The 16709-nt window shown below is 47.9% G+C and overlaps 1 protein-coding gene across 1 annotated transcript; it reads right to left on the reverse strand.

Annotated features, from left to right (window-relative positions):
- Positions 1-899: 899 nt before the first annotated feature.
- Positions 900-12752, reverse strand: oca2 (oculocutaneous albinism II). Its single transcript, XM_068592873.1, has 22 exons — positions 12667-12752; positions 12353-12541; positions 12207-12264; positions 11790-11862; positions 11478-11623; positions 11315-11397; positions 8900-9053; positions 8178-8249; positions 7374-7439; positions 7174-7230; positions 6386-6510; positions 6068-6206; positions 5664-5796; positions 4929-5076; positions 4759-4816; positions 4576-4684; positions 4263-4390; positions 4016-4075; positions 3757-3861; positions 3556-3649; positions 2907-3000; positions 900-1116 (listed from the first exon to the last, which is right to left on the reverse strand). Exons 2-22 carry the CDS (start codon positions 12529-12531, stop codon positions 1029-1031), a joined length of 2169 nt encoding a protein of 722 aa, XP_068448974.1. The 5' UTR covers positions 12532-12541; positions 12667-12752; the 3' UTR covers positions 900-1028.
- Between the last annotated feature and the right edge of the window lie 3957 nt (positions 12753-16709).

Consider the following 16709-nt stretch of genomic DNA (forward strand, 5'->3'; position numbering starts at 1 on the left):
TGTCATCCGACAAGGGGAGTAAAATAATTGTGTTTATGTGACTTTGTTGTGTACACAGTACAAGAGATGACATAATGTATGACATAATGCTCATTGACCACGAGCGCTGATCCATCCAGCATGAACACATGAACCTTCACCAAGGACATGAAGACATGAACCTTCATCAAGGACATGAAGACATGAACCTTCACCACTAAAGATGAACACATGAACCTTCACCACTAAAGATGAACACATGAACCTTCACCACTAAAGATGAACACATGAACCTTCACCACTAAACATGAGGTAACGTTTGTGACGACCAGAGTGGAACAAGTCGTGAAGGAAAACCTTCTGCGATGTCTTGTAAACAGATTTAGACGTAAAAAAGAATGAACGGTCTGACACCAGAGGAGCCAACTGGGATGACACCAGCAGCACCAGTAGAGGTACCAGCAGCACCAGTAGAGGCACCAGCAGCACCAGTAGAGGCACCGGCAGCACCAGTAGAGGTACCAGCAGCACCAGTAGAGGTACCAGCAGCACCAGTAGAGGCACCGGCAGCACCAGTAGAGGCACCAGCAGCACCAGTAGAGGCACCAGCAGCACCAGTAAAGGCACCAGCAGCACCAGTAGAGGCACCAGCAGCACCAGTAGAGGCACCAGCAGCACCAGTAGAGGCACCAGCAGCACCAGTAAAGGCACCAGCAGCACCAGTAGAGGCACCAGCAGCACCAGTAGAGGCACCAGCAGCACCAGTAGAGGCACCAGCAGCACCAGTAAAGGCACCAGCAGCACCAGTAGAGGCACCAGCAGCACCAGTAGAGGCACCAGCAGCACCAGTAGAGGCACCAGCAGCACCATGGACAGCATCACAGACCGGATGGACTCTGGTGAGGACTTTGTGGCTTTGTGTTTCTGGATGTGGTTCTGAGGTTCTGGTCAAGCTTCAGAGGTTCTGGTCCGTGCTGCATTTTAGTCAGAAGAAGTCGGGCGGCGGCGCTTCACTTCCTGTGCGGGTCAGCTGACGTTCAGGGCGAGGATCACATGTTCCACCCGAGTCCGATGTGAGTGGCCAGCAGGTAGCACATGCCGATGATGCAGGTCATGATCATCATGGGGAAGCCCAACCTGAGGAGGAAGATGTTCAGGGTTCAGCACCAAGCAGCTGACTCACAGAGAGTCATGGTCCTCAGAGGATGATCCTTCTGATCCACTGGATCTTCATCACATCATTAACAAGAGAAAAACCTGTTAAAGCTGCATTCTCTCTCCTGACCACCAGGGGGCGACTCCTCTGGTTGTATAGAAGTCTATGCTTCATGTGTTAAAGCTGCATTCTCTCTCCTGACCACCAGGGGGTGACTCCTCTGGTTGTATAGAAGTCTCTGCTTCATGTGTTACAGCTGCATTCTCTCTCCTGACCACCAGGGGGCGACTCCTCTGGTTGTATAGAAGTCTATGCTTCATGTGTTAAAGCTGCATTCTCTCTCCTGACCACCAGGGGGCGACTCCTCTGGTTGTATAGAAGTCTATGCTTCCTGTGTTAAAGCTGCATTCTCTCTCCTGACCACCAGGGGGCGACTCCTCTGGTTGTATAGAAGTCTACGCTTCATGTGTTAAAGCTGCATTCTCTCTCCTGACCACCAGGGGGCGACTCCTCTGGTTGTATAGAAGTCTATGCTTCCTGTGTTAAAGCCGTTTCCTGTGAAGCGAGGAAGGAGTTGTGATGAATGGGACAGACAGGAAGTGAAAGGTCAGCAAGCGTCTCGTTTAAAGGTTTGTCTCTTTCTTCACATCTGGTTTGAGACCCTTGATGTGTAAATAAAACATATATCCAGCTGACCTTCTCAAGAAGTGAGTCCATCACCACTTAAACGCAGCGGCGCGCTGAGAGCATTATTAATGCCATTATTATTATTAATGAGCTTCATTAAGTCAGTGCTCAACTACTAATTACACATCTCCATGACATCAGAATGAACAAATAGCTGCAGCAATAAAGAGAAACACACCGACACACATATTAGATACACACACAGACACACACTTTAAGAGCTGAAACACACATGTAACTCCTCTCAGCTGCTAAGGAATGTGTTAATAAGGAATTTGTGTAATTGTTCCTCAATCGGCCACCAGGGGGTTGGTACCACACGAGAGGTCAGGGACTCGACCCGTTGACCTCGTGGAGCTCTCTGTCTGGTTACATCTGAGCTAATGTGTATCTGATGCTGAGGACAAACAGCCCATCACCCAACTGAGGTCATCATATTTATGTTATTATGGTCATTCATCTCTAGAGGGAGACGAGCACAACGATGTGAACCGTCACCAGCAGGTTCACGGTTCTGCTTCATCCGGTGACGTCTCATTGAGTGCATCACACCGGTCCTCTAGCTTCAATACTTCTTCTTCACAGAGTTGGATGCTTCGTCCTCAGCAGGATCTGTGTCACACTGGAGGAGCTCCGGCCTCAGGAGCCGCCAGGAGGCCAAGTAGGACAAGAGACCATCTGCTGGTCCAGAGCTGCTGAGGACCCATTTTATATTCATGACGGAGGAACACAAACGCTCAGGGAGCAGCCGTCAGACTTCTATACAACCAGAGGAGCCGCCCCCTGGTGGTCAGGAGAGAGAATGCAGCTTTAACACATGAAGCATAGACTTCTATAAAACCAGAGGAGTCGCCCCCTGGTGGTCAGGAGAGAGAATGCAGCTTTAACACATGAAGCATAGACTTCTATACAACCAGAGGAGTCGCCCCCTGGTGGTCAGGAGAGAGAATGCAGCACATGAAGCATGAGGACGCGCGAGCTGCAAAAAGAGTTTCACAGAAGAAGAGAAGTGGAACGGGCGGGAAAGAACAGGTAAAGGGGCGGGGTCGAACAGGTAGCGTGCGTGAAAGGAGGCGGAGCTTACTTGAAGAACTCGATGAAGGAGAAGCCGTAGCCGTGCTGCTCGGCGATTCCTGCGCAGACGACGTTGGCCGAAGCGCCGATTAACGTGCCGTTACCTAGACGACACCAAGGAGGAGATGTTAGGAAGATTTGACCTTCAGAATGACCTTCATGCAGCGTCACGCTGTCAGGAAGAGGAGCTCTCCTCCTCCTCACAGACCAGACCTGCAGGAGCAGCTCTCCTCCTCTTCCTCCTCCTCCTCCTCCTCACAGACTAGACCTGCAGGAGCAGCTCTCCTCCTCCTCCTCATCCTCTTCCTCCTCCTCCTCCTCCTCCTCCTCCTCACAGACTAGACCTGCAGGAGGAGCAGCTCTCCTCCTCCTCCTCCTCCTCCTCCTCCTCCTCCTCCTCCTCACAGACTAGACCTGCAGGAGCAGCTCTCCTCCTCCTCCTCCTCCTCTTCCACCTCACAGACTAGACCTGCAGGAGCAGCTCTCCTCCTCCTCCTCCTCCTCCTCACAGACTAGACCTGCAGGAGCAGCTCTCCTCCTCCTCCTCATCCTCCTCCTCCTCCTCCTCCTCCTCATCCTCACAGACTAGACCTGCAGGAGCAGCTCTCCTCCTCCTCCTCCTCCTCACAGACCAGACCTGCAGGAGGAGCGGTCCTCACCTCCGAGGCAGGCGCCCATGGCCAGGGAGAAGATGAGGGGCTTGATGGGCAGGTTCACGTCTGCGTCCTGACTGAGGTTGATGAGCACTGGAATCTGAAGGAGAGGAAGTCATTACAACATATGCATGTGGTTGAGGTAGGAGGTAGGGGGTAGTGGGTAGGAGGTAGGAGGTAGGAGGCAGGAGGCAGGAGGCGCCTCACCATGGTGGCGGTGAAGGGAATGTTGTCGATGAGAGATGAAGCCAGAGCCGAGACCCACATCACCAGGATGATGGCGACCGCCAAGCGCTGGTCCTCTGGCACGGACTGGAGGACATGATAACTATTATTATTATAACTATTATTATAACTATTATTATGAGTATTATTATGAGTATTATTATATGTATTACTATAACAGCACTATGTTCATAAGAGACATGATCACATGACATCTCCTGCTCAGAGGACAGAAACTCACTTTTATCAGCAGCGCCGTCTGTTCTCCAACGTAGTCGATGAGCTGCAGCTGAGCCAGAGCCTGAGGAAGAGGAGGATGAAGAGGAGCAGGAAGAGGAGGAGGAGGAAGAGGAAGAGGAGAAAGAGCAAGAAGAAGAATGTCAAATGTCTTTCTGAGTCTTTATTGTTGTCCGACTTCATTAAACAAAAAGCGTGGTTTCTTTCATAAGCTGCGTTTCCTCCGGTGGCCTCTGGGCGGCGTGTCGTACCTCCATGAGGACGAAGAGGCCGGCGAAGAAGAGCAGCGTGGCCCACTCCACGCGGTGCAGGATGATCTCAAAGTCCTGCACGTCGGCCAGGACCAGCAGCCACAGGGAGCCCAGGATGGCGATCCAGCCTGGGGGACGGACATGATGCTATTTATACGTAGCGTAGCATCCTAGCGTAGCATCCTAGCATAGTATCGTAGCATAGCATCGTAGCATAGCTTAGCATAGCATAGCAACATAGCGTAACAACGTAGCGTAGCAACGTAGCGTAGCAACGTAGCGTAGCAACGTAGCGTAGCAGCACGCTGCTCACCGAGCTCCAGGTGGATGCTGGGAACGAAGGAGTTGAGGAAGAACATGAAGATCACGACGGCGAGCACGGACACACACTTCACCAGCAGCACGGTGTCACTGATCCTGTGCTGTGGAGACAGACACCTTCATCATCATCCTCCTCCTCCTCCCTGCACTCCTTCATCATCATCATCATCCTCACCTTCTTCTGCAGCTCCTGGATGTTTTGCTCCCAGTTCTTGTCTTCTTGAGAGATTTGACTGTCGGATGCAAACACATGTTGTTTAGCGTTCAGAGCAGAAACGTTGACAGATCAATAACTCGATACGATAATAACTAGAACTATTCAGAGTGAACGCTGGAGCTCTGCACCTGTGGAAGCTCTTCATCATGCGGCGCAGCAGGCTCTCCAGGTTCAGCACCTTCTGCATCAGGAGACACTTCACGGCCGTCTCCTCGCGGCTCGCCGGGTTGATCCTCTGAGCCGTCTGCCGCCACACCAGAACCTCGTGTTTGAGTTCTGCAAGCGAGCGAGAACGTCACCGTCCGGCCTCTCGGTCCGCTGAGGCCTCCACAACACATGCTGAACATTTCAATACCCAGCAGGCCCAAACAGCCAATGAGCTGCCGTGAAAGAAGAAGCTGTTCTGAGGCTCATAAGCGTCAGGTTCATGGAAAATATGAGCACCTTAATATGAAGACAATACATTTAAGCCAAAGAGGGATCAATGGAGGCGTGGCTTCATCCAGAGGCCTCCATGGAGGCGTGGCTTCATCCAGAGGCCTCCATGGAGGCGTGGCTTCATCCATGGAGGCGTGGCTTCATCCAGAGGCCTCCATGGAGGCGTGGCTTCATCCAGAGGCCTCCATGGAGGCGTGGCTTCATCCATGGAGGCGTGGCTTCATCCAGAGGCCTCCATGGAGGCGTGGCTTCATCCATGGAGGCGTGGCTTCATCCAGAGGCCTCCATGGAGGCGTGGCTTCATCCAGAGGCCTCCATGGAGGCGTGGCTTCATCCAGAGGCCTCCATGGAGGCGTGGCTTCATCCAGAGGCCTCCATGGAGGCGTGGCTTCACGCCCTTCATGGCGTAACTCGTCTTCACTCACCCACTATTTCGATGGACTCCTTGTTGTAGAGCTTCTTGTTCCAGTAGAGCAGCCGCAGGAAGGGGAACGAGGTGAGGAGGACGAGGACGATGCCCAGAGACATGAAGCCCGTGAAGCTGGCGAAGTCGATCCCCTGTGAGGGAGAGAGGACGACCACGCCTTTTCACCTGGGTTAGGGTTAAGGGTTCACTGGCAGAGAGAGGCATCAGGTAAGATGCTGCCAGTGATTCAGAACCGCTTCTGCTTCTCCGGGATGAAGATATTCAGAAAGAGGTTCACGGTGACCTCTGCAGCATCCACCAGCTGCAGCACACATATATGTATACATCTACATCTATTTATATTTATATATTTATATAAATGGAGTCGTGGTGCGTCACGGCGGTAAAGAGGGAGGGGCCTACCTCTTTGCGCAGCGCCTGGTTGGACACGATGATGACGTTGGGCGGGTCTCCCACCGCCGTGGCGGCGCCTCCGATGTTGGTAAAGATGACTTCTGCTATCAGGACGTGTCGGGGGTCCAGATTGAGGACCTCGCACAACCTGCAGGGGGGCGGAGCAGCTTCAGACGCTGGAGAGGGAACGCCGGGCTGTTAGCCCCAAACGAGGCCTGGTACTCACCACGTGAACGCTCTCAACCCACCAGAACCATCAGAACCACCAGAACCATCAGAACCACCAGAACCATCAGAACCATCGTAGCACAGTGGGTCTGGACTCACCTGATGGTCACCGGGGTGAAAAGCATCATCGTGGTCACGTTGTCCAGGAAGGCCGAGAGGATGGCGGCGATGAGGCAGAGGATGATGATCATGGGCCAAACTCTTCCTCTGGACAGCTGGTAGGCCTTCAGAGAGAGACAGAGGGTCAGGACCCCATGACCTTCTGGATCTCCTTTGAGGATGTTTTGAGATACTTTGTACTCATTAAGTGTCTCTTTGTAGTCAATTTGAGGCTCTTCCTGGTTGGTCCACGTCTCTTTGAATGACATTATGTAGATGAAGACCAGAGGACTCTGACTCTTTGGACTCTGACTCTTTGGGGCTCTGACTCTTTGGGCTCTGACTCTTTGGGCTCTGACTCTTTGGACTCTGACTCTTTGGACTCTGACTCTTTGGGGCTCTGACTCTTTGGACTCTGACTCTTTGGGCTCTGACTCTTTGGACTCTGACTCTTTGGACTCTGACTCTTTGGACTCTGACTCTTTGGACTCTGACTCTTTGGGCTCTGACTCTTTGGACTCTGACTCTTTGGGGCTCTGACTCTTTGGGCCATGACTCTTTGGGCCATGACTCTTTGGGCTCTGACTCTTTGGGCTCTGACTCTTTGGGCTCTGACTCTTTGGACTCTGACTCTTTGGGGCTCTGACTCTTTGGGGCTCTGACTCTTTGGGGCTGTGATTCTTTGGGCTCTGACTCTTTGGACTCTGACTCTTTGGGGCTCTGACTCTTTAGGCTCTGACTCTTTGGGGCTCTGACTCTTTGGGGCTCTGACTCTTTGGGGCTCTCACCTTCACAGCGCAGTAGTCAAAGAAGCCGGTTTCTGAGAAGATGGCCACCAGCACCATCTGGAACACACAGGACGCGCTCATTAACAATGGTAATAATAATAATAATAATAATAATGATAATAATAATAATAATAATAATAATAATAATAATAATAATAATAAAGGTATATATTAATATTAATAAGACTTTTCAGTCTCACCATGCCGAAGAGAAGAGCCAGCGTCTCGTAGTCGATCCACTCGACCACCGTCACCAGACTGGGCCGCTGAGGAGGAGAGTCAGACATTAAAGCTGCAGACATTCATCTCTTCATGGAAAACTTCTTCCTCCTCTTCCTCCTCCTCATCTTCCTCCTCCTCTTCCTCTTCTTTTCATGCAGAACTCAACTTCCTGACAGTTTTAACAAATGATCCGATGGCTCCGGCCCAGATCCTTCCTCTTTTTGTTTGACTCAGCAGGAGAAACACAGGTGGATGTATATAAATATATAAATATATAAATAAATATGAATCTACCTGGTATATAGCGTATGAATCTTCCCTCGGCCTGGTTTCCATAGTTAACGTGATTAATTACTGTGTTTGTGAACTCAGAGTATAAATGAATAAACAAATGAAACTATAAATTCTTCTGTGAACAGAAAGTGTCAAAGGGACACGGCGGCCATTTTGAATCCCTCCATGAGGAAGAGGAAGAGGAAGAGGCCTTTGACTCCCAGCTCTGCTACCAGAATCAGTTTAAGACATTTTATCAGTTGTTAGTTCAATATTATTGATTTCTAAAACCAAACCGTGATCGTCATGGTCTGAATTATTGACCCTGTTAAAAGAAGAAGACTTGATATGGGATTATCCGAGCAGCACCTGAATGCACCTGAACCTCCGCTGGCTCCCAGCCTCCTCATTGTTCCTCATTGTCCCTCATTGTTCCTCATATTTACTCATATTTGTGTCTAGAATAAAGAGTTTGGATGTTTTTCACCCGGAACAGGAAGCAGACTCACGTCTCCGATGACGGCCAGAGCGGCTAACGCTGCCAGAGAACCCAACATGGCCGCCAGCGTGCGATGCACCACCTGCAAGACAACAACACAACAACAGGTCCATGAACACAACAACAGGTCCATGAACACAACAACAGGTCCATGAACACAACAACAGGTCTAATCATGTGTTCATGTTCATGTGTGTTCATGTTCATGTGTGTTCATGTGTGTTCATGTGTGTTCATGTGTGTTCATGTGTGTTCATGTGTGTTCATGTGTGTTCATGTGTGTTCATGTGTGTTCATGTTCATGTGTGTTCATGTGTGTTCATGTGTGTTCATGTGTGTTCATGTGCAGACCACCAGCTCATGAACCAGGAAGTCAAAGATTATGAAGACCAACGATCACTGAGTAAGAATTCACCATCTGATATGAAACATAACCGTCACTGTTTCACTCATAAACAGTTTGTTCCTGTAAAAAACATGAAACAGCTGCAAAGACACATGAAACAGCTGCAAAGACACATGAAACAGCTGCAAAGACACATGAAACAGCTGCAAAGACACATGAAACAGCTGCAAAGACACATGAAACAGCTGCAAAGACACATGAAACAGCTGCAAAGACACATGAAACAGCTGCAAAGACACATGAAACAGCTGCAAAGACACGCACTGCCACGACTATGAAACAACCACAAACACACAAAAGGCGCAGTGTGTCTTCGTCTCGCTCACCTCGAAGATGATGAGGACGTAGACGCCCGTCAGGATCACCCCGGCGATGGCCACCTGCGTCTCCACGGTAACGTAGAGCGCCTGGTGGGTCATGGACAGCGGCACGACGTCGCCGCCCTGCAGGAAGGCCTGCAAGGTCACGAGCACGGGGTCGCTGCAGGGACACACAACACACTGAAGCTACAAAGACACACAACTAGAAAAGATCACTTCAAAAAGACCAAAACAAGTACAAAGTAAAACAAACTACAAAGACACAAAGAGACACACAACAACTATGAAAAGATGAAAATAAACACAAAGAGACAACATCAACACAAAGAGGGTGAAATCATACAAACAACTACAAAACAAGTACAAAGAGACACAAAACTACAAAGACACAAAGTGACAACAAAGAGACACAAAGTGACAACAAAGAGACACAAAGTGACAACAAAGAGACACAAAGTGACAACAAAGAGACAACGAGACACTACTCTGTAATGACCCCACCACGTTGTGATGTTGTAGTGTTGTGATGTTGTAGTGTTGTAGTGTTGTGATGTTGTGGTGTTGTTGTGTTGTTGTGTTGTTGTGGTGTTGTAGTGTTGTGGTGTTGTGTGTTGGAGTATAGTGTTGTTGTAGTGTTGTGATGTTGTAGTGTTGTAATGTTGTAGTGTTGTAGTGTTGTAATGTTGTAGTGTTGTAGTGTTGTAGTGTTGTAGTGTTGTGATGTTGTGGTGTTGTTGTGTTGTTGTGTTGTTGTGGTGTTGTAGTGTTGTGGTGTTGTGTGTTGGAGTATAGTGTTGTTGTAGTGTTGTGATGTTGTAGTGTTGTAATGTTGTAGTGTTGTAGTGTTGTAATGTTGTAGTGTTGTAGTGTTGTAGTGTTGTGATGTTGTGGTGTTGTGGTGTTGTTGTGGTGTTGTAGTGTTGTGGTGTTGTGTTGTTGTGGTGTTGTGTTGTTGTGGTGTTGTGGTGTTGTGGTGTTGTAGTGTTGTAGTGTTGTAGTGTTGTGATGTTGTAGTGTTGTGATGTTGTAGTATTGTAGTGTTGTAGTGTTGTAGTGTTGTGATGTTGTTGTGTTGTAGTGTTGTAGTGTTGTGATGTTGTAGTGTTGTAGTGTTGTAGTGTTGTAGTGTTGTGGTGTTGTGTTGTTGTGGTGTTGTGTTGTTGTGGTGTTGTGATGTTGTAGTGTTGTAATGTTGTAGTGTTGTAGTGTTGTGATGTTGTGGTGTTGTTGTGTTGTTGTGGTGTTGTAGTGTTGTGGTGTTGTGTGTTGGAGTATAGTGTTGTTGTAGTGTTGTGATGTTGTAGTGTTGTAATGTTGTAGTGTTGTAGTGTTGTAATGTTGTAGTGTTGTAGTGTTGTAATGTTGTAGTGTTGTAGTGTTGTAGTGTTGTGATGTTGTGGTGTTGTGGTGTTGTTGTGGTGTTGTAGTGTTGTGGTGTTGTGTTGTTGTGGTGTTGTGGTGTTGTGGTGTTGTAGTGTTGTAGTGTTGTAGTGTTGTGATGTTGTAGTGTTGTAGTGTTGTGATGTTGTAGTGTTGTAGTGTTGTAGTGTTGTAGTGTTGTGATGTTGTTGTGTTGTAGTGTTGTAGTGTTGTGATGTTGTAGTGTTGTAGTGTTGTAGTGTTGTAGTGTTGTGGTGTTGTGGTGTTGTGTTGTTGTGGTGTTGTGATGTTGTAGTGTTGTAATGTTGTAGTGTTGTAGTGTTGTAGTGTTGTGGTGTTGTGTTGTTGTGATGTTGTTGTGTTGTAGTGTTGTAGTGTTGTGATGTTGTAGTGTTGTAGTGTTGTAATGTTGTAGTGTTGTAGTGTTGTGTTGTTGTGTTGTTGTTGTGTTGTTGTTGTGTTGTTGTGGTGTTGTGATGTTGTAGTGTTGTAGTGTTGTGTTGTTGTGTTGTTGTTGTGTTGTTGTGGTGTTGTGTTGTTGTGGTGTTGTGGTGTTGTGATGTTGTAGTGTTGTAATGTTGTAGTGTTGTAGTGTTGTGTTGTTGTGGTGTTGTGATGTTGTAGTGTTGTAGTGTTGTAGTGTTGTAGTGTTGTAGTGTTGTGGTGTTGTGTTGTTGTGTTGTTGTGATGTTGTTGTGTTGTAGTGTTGTGTTGTTGTGTTGTTGTGGTGTTGTGATGTTGTAGTGTTGTAATGTTGTAGTGTTGTAGTGTTGTGTTGTTGTTGTGTTGTTGTTGTGTTGTTGTTGTGTTGTTGTGGTGTTGTGATGTTGTAGTGTTGTAATGTTGTAGTGTTGTGTTGTTGTTGTATTGTTGTGGTGTTGTGTTGTTGTGATGTTGTAGTGTTGTAGTGTTGTGATGTTGTAGTGTTGTAGTGTTGTGTTGTTGTTGTGTTGTTGTTGTGTTGTTGTGGTGTTGTAATGTTGTAGTGTTGTAGTGTTGTAGTGTTGTAGTGTTGTGTTGTTGTTGTGGTGTTGTGATCACCTGCTGAGCATCTGGAAGGTTCTGGTCAGCAGCATCTGGTCGCTGCGCTCTGCGTGCAGCGGGATGCTCCAGTTGTAGATCACCTGACACACAGAGCATCAATGAGCCGGTGAGGATGAGGATGGTGAGGATGATGAGGGTGATGGTGCTCAGGTGGCCTCACCTGCTGCGTCCTCCTCCTGCGCTGCTCCGTCTGCTCCACCTGCACCAGGATGTAGTCCTGCTCGGCCTGCAGCGCCCCGCCGGTGAAGGCCCCGCCCACCTGCAGCCTCAGCAGCGCGTTGTCCCCGAAGTCTGACAGGTTCAAGGCTGAGCCGCCGTCAAGAGAAACACGCAGGCTGTGTTGTGTGTCTTTGTGTGTCTGCAGATCTGTTCATGTGTTCATGTGTGGAACCAGGACAAAGGTTCTCCTCCCGTTAACTCCTGGTTCTCCTTGTTCCTCGTGCAGAACATCAGTAACTACAGTGAAGGATACAGAAGCTCTCTGCTGAGGAGACGGCCAGCATCCTGGTGGGGTTGTCTCTGTCCGGGTACATGCTGAAGAACAGCTGCAACACAACACACCCAGTCAGACACACACACCACAACACAACACAACCAGACAATGCAGGAGATGCAGGAGATGCAGGAGAGTCAGGAGATGCAGGAGAGTCAGGAGAGTCAGGAGATGCAGGAGAGTCAGGAGATGCAGGAGATGCAGGAGATGCAGGAGATGCAGGAGAGTCAGGAGATGCAGGAGAGTCAGGAGATGCAGGAGATGCAGGAGGCAGCCTCCATGTGTGTGTTCTCGTGCTGTTCAGTGTTACACATGTTGTGTAGATGTATTTGAACACAAACATGAGCTCATAGTTTTACATTTGTACGTAGTTTGGAGCAGAAGAGGAAGACTCACGCTGCAGAGGACGACGATGAAGAACATGATGAAGATTTTAGAAGCTTTGAAGCAACATCTGGAGAAAAGCAGAAGGAACGTTGAGGAGAACAGACGTAAACATGATAATGTTGCATCACATGATGAAATGCGTCCGGCCTCCTCACCTCACGCTGCTGCTCAGCCTGAGCTTCAGGCCGAGCTTCAGGTGGTCCTCGCTCTTCTCCGAGGAGCTCAGGGACAGACCGGTGACCTCGCTGCCCAGCCGGTACCTTTTCTCCAGGTCGGGGGAGCCGGCGCCGCACGGCTCCTCCCCCCCGAGGAAGCCGGGGTCGTGCACGGTCATGTAGGTGATGCTGGGGAGCGGAACCGCACGGCATCATGGGTAAGAACACATGACACAACGCGTTGAGGCTCTTGAGGAACGATGAGAGGGATGAGGAACCGCACGGCATCATGGGAAAGAACATGAGACACGAACCTTTCATCCTGAGAGAACCTCAGCAGAGGAGAACGCTCGGAGAGGACGGACGAGTTGGACCTCCCTCTGAGCACGTTGACCACGCTGAAGCTGAGACACACACACACACACACACACACACACACACACACACACACACACACACACACACACACCTGTCGTCTGACATCTCGTTCATTTCGTTTCTTCTTTCATCTTTATGATGTAAACAGACTTCAGTTCCTCTGCAGGTTCAAACACTTTCTGTCTAATTATGATTATTATAACTATTATAACTATTATTATTATTATAACTATTATAACTATTATTATTATTATTATTATTATAACTATTATTATTATTGTAACTATTATTATTATTCATATTACTAGTATTAGTCCTCAGCGTCCTCAGCGTTCAGGCTGAGCAGCTTCCTGTTGGACTTCACATGAAACTTTTCACAAAGAATTCATTTAATCCAGAAAAGGTCAGAGCCACGAGTTTGAGATTATCCCTTCACCCAGCAGGCCGAGCGTAATGCGCTGGAGGCTTTACCCAGCATGCCGAGCGTCATGTTGTCCTGCAGGACTCCAGAGACCAGGAGCGCTAATCTCTCCCCAAATGAGAACACGAGACAGGGCTCGGCCTTACAGATAGAGTAAGGAGATGAGGTTCCTCTGTAGGGCTCGGCCTTACAGATAGAGTAAGGAGGTGAGGTTCCTCTGTAGGGCTCGGCCTTACAGATAGAGTAAGGAGATGAGGTTCCTCTGTAGGGCTCGGCCTTACAGATAGAGTAAGGAGATGAGGTTCCTCTGTAGGGCTCAGCCTTAGAGATAGAGTAAGGAGATGAGGTTCCTCTGTCGGGCTCGGCCTTAGAGATAGAGTAAGGAGATGAGGTTCCTCTGTAGGGCTCAGCCTTAGAGATAGAGTAAGGAGATGAGGTTCCTCTGTCGGGCTCGGCCTTAGAGATAGAGTAAGGAGATGAGGTTCCTCTGTAGGGCTCAGCCTTAGAGATAGAGTAAGGAGATGAGGTTCCTCTGTAGGGCTCGGCCTTAGAGATAGAGTAAGGAGATGAGGTTCCTCTGTCGGGCTCGGCCTTAGAGTCTCTCGTCGGTCTGTGAAGCTGCTGAATGCTTCACTTTGTTGTCCGGTGGTTCGATGCCGTCTCAGAGCTCTGATCTCTGAAGTGAAGCCGCTGTTTCCTTCAGCTGCAGCTCGGCCTGCAGCTCGGCCTGCAGCTCCAGGAGACGCTGCATTCTGCTGTCATCACTTCATAGTTTTATCTTTTGAATCTCTATATTATAATAACATATAATATTTATGTCTCTTCGTCCCTCGTATTGTTTTCATGTTTCTGTTACACTTCATAATCATCTTTCTATTGTTCTATTGTTCTATTGTTCTATTCTTCTGTGTTCAGGCTCCATCATATCAGGATGAATATTGATAATAAGTTCTCAGGAAGTGGTCCTACCCGTCCTGCAGCTTCTGGTCGCGGCGCTCAGCGATGCCCTGCAGGAGGCGGAGCTCCCCGAAGTTACCGGCGACGACCTCCGGCGACCTCAGGTGACCTTGAGCCGACGCCTGAGCCATCTCCATCTCCAGGCTGCCCTTGTTCTCCAGATACATGGCTGAAGAGGAAGAGGACGCCACGGTGTCATATCATTATATGATAATGTTGTCATATTATCATATTATAATAATGTCATATCATATTATCATATAAGGCATCACATGACTGACGCGCTGCTCTCACACCAGACTCCATTCATAAAAACACTGATTTAAGCTCAGCAGCTTCACCTGCTGCTGGTTTGACTTGTTGAGACTTTAAAGTGTTTTAAAGACTTGATTCAGATGCAGGTCGTCAGCGTGAGGTCATGTGAGGTCATGTGAGGTCATGTGATGTCATGTGAGGTCATGTGAGGTCATGTGGTCCTCGCCGGCTCAAAGGCGGCATCAACCCCCCGGGATTACAGCTCCCATGAAAAGGAGACGGATCCGTGAAGTGAACTGGAAATCCTGAGGAGGCTGAACGGCCGACACCATGATCCTGTTCATGTGCTATATGAACATATTATATATAGTTATATTCTATATGAACATATTATATATGGACATATATAATATGTTCATATTATATATGAACATATTATATATGTTCCTGTTACACTCCATATGAACATATTATATATGTTCATATGAACATATTATATATGAACATATATAATATGTTCATATATAATATGTTCATATGAACATATATAATATGTTCATATGTTCAAATGAACATATTATATATGTTCATATGTTCATATATTCATATATAATATGTTCATATGAACATATTATATATGAATATATGAACATATTCTATATGTTCATATTATATATTTTCATATATAATATGTTCACATATAATATAAATATATTATATATGTTCATAATATCATGTTTATATTAATGGTGATTTTACTATTATTTTAATTCATTTAAAGATGTAAATGTATCAGGAGGTTAAATCAATAAAACGCTTTAGCATCGTATTCACAGAGAGAAAGAACTCATTCACAGTTTATCAGCCCACAAGACAAGTACAACAAGTACAAGTACAACAAGTACAAGTACAGGTACAAGTAAAACTACAGGTACAAGTACATCAGTACATTGAGTTTAACATTATTTGGGCGTAAAGCTTAAAAAGCAGGAGAAAGAGACTCACCTGTTTGAGATGATGATGAAGATGATGATGATGATGATGAGTTTGTGAATTTAAATGATGAACATCCAACAGTCAAAAACACAAAATAAAACCAGACGGTCCGTCAGAGGATGAAGACAGGGATGAGGATGATGAAGATGAGGGATGCCGATGAAGACGAGGAGGCCGATGAAGACGAGGGAGGCCGATGAAGACGAGGGAGGCCGATGAAGACGAGGGAGGCCGAGGTGTTTCTTCTCGTCTTCTCTTCCTCGACACGAGCAGCTGAGGAAGAGGAGGAACTCTCACCAGCAGCAGAGAAACATGCACATACAACCCCCTCACCCTTCCTCCTCCTCCTCCTCCTCCTTTCTCCTCCTCTTCCTCCTCACCCCTCCTCCTCCTCTTCCTCCTCACCCTTCCTCCTCCTCCTCCTCCTCACCCTTCCTCCTCACCCTCCTCCTCTATGTGTGTGTGTGTGTGTGTGTGTGTGTGTGTGTGAGAGTGAGTGAGTGTGTGTGTAAAACATAAACGATCTCATGAAGCTTTCATTGATAATAAATTGTAAAACTTATAACTGTTAAAACAAGAGAATAAAAATATGAAGAACAAAAGAAGATGATAAAGAATGAAACATAACTTCATAACAATAACTTTATATCTCTGTTCCTCGAGAGCACAAAGTCTCCCATTGAGGGGGAGTCACCTGGTGCAGAGGGGGCGGGGCTTGTGGTCTGGTCTCAGGGGGCGGGGCTTGTGGTCTGGTCTCAGGGGGCGGGGCTTACTGTCTCACTGGGCGCGTCATGCGGACTCGTCTGCTGCATGAGTTCTGATCCTCTGCAGGCGCAGAGCAGCAGGTCATGTGACGCAGGACAGCGTCATCACCCTCATCATCCTCCTCATCATCCTCCTCCTGAGGTGCAGTGGTGAGGATGATGATGAGGAAGGCACGCTGATGGTGACCTACAGAAGGTCACTCCCGTGATCAGCTGCTCGGTTCTGCTCTCACGAGACAAAACATCTTCAAACTGTTAAGAAACCACACGAAAGCCTGTCAATCACCCTGTAGCCCCGCCCTCAAGCATCTCCTGTCAATCACCCTGTAGCCCCGCCCTCAAGCATCTCCTGTCAATCACCCTGTAGCCCCGCCCTCAAGCATCTCCTGTCAATCACCCTGTAGCCCCGCCCTCAAGCATCTCCTGTCAATCACCCTGTAGCCCCGCCCTCAAGCATCTCCTGTCAATCACCCTGTAGCCCCGCCCTCAAGCATCTCCTGTCAATCACCCTGTAGCCCCGCCCTCAAGCGTCCCCTGTCAATCACCATTAATTACAAATATGATTTCTGGCTCACGAAAACATTTT

Source organism: Clinocottus analis, unplaced genomic scaffold (assembly GCF_023055335.1).
Source record: "Clinocottus analis isolate CAN_PGR_092001 unplaced genomic scaffold, fCliAna1.0.p SCAF_28, whole genome shotgun sequence".
Lineage (NCBI taxonomy): Eukaryota > Metazoa > Chordata > Actinopteri > Perciformes > Cottidae > Clinocottus > Clinocottus analis.

Bases quoted from the DNA above. Each gene is read 5' to 3' on its own strand.
- oca2 (XM_068592873.1), bottom strand. From the start codon at position 12,531: ATGACCGTGCACGACCCCGGCTTCCTCGGGGGGGAGGAGCCGTGCGGC. The intron at 8,250-8,899 runs GTGAGCGAGACG...GTTGTCTTGCAG, and splicing joins ACGTCCTCATCATCTTCGAG to GTGGTGCATCGCACGCTGGC. The intron at 7,440-8,177 runs GTGAGTCTGCTT...TCTCCTCCTCAG, and splicing joins CTCTGGCCGTCATCGGAGAC to CGGCCCAGTCTGGTGACGGT.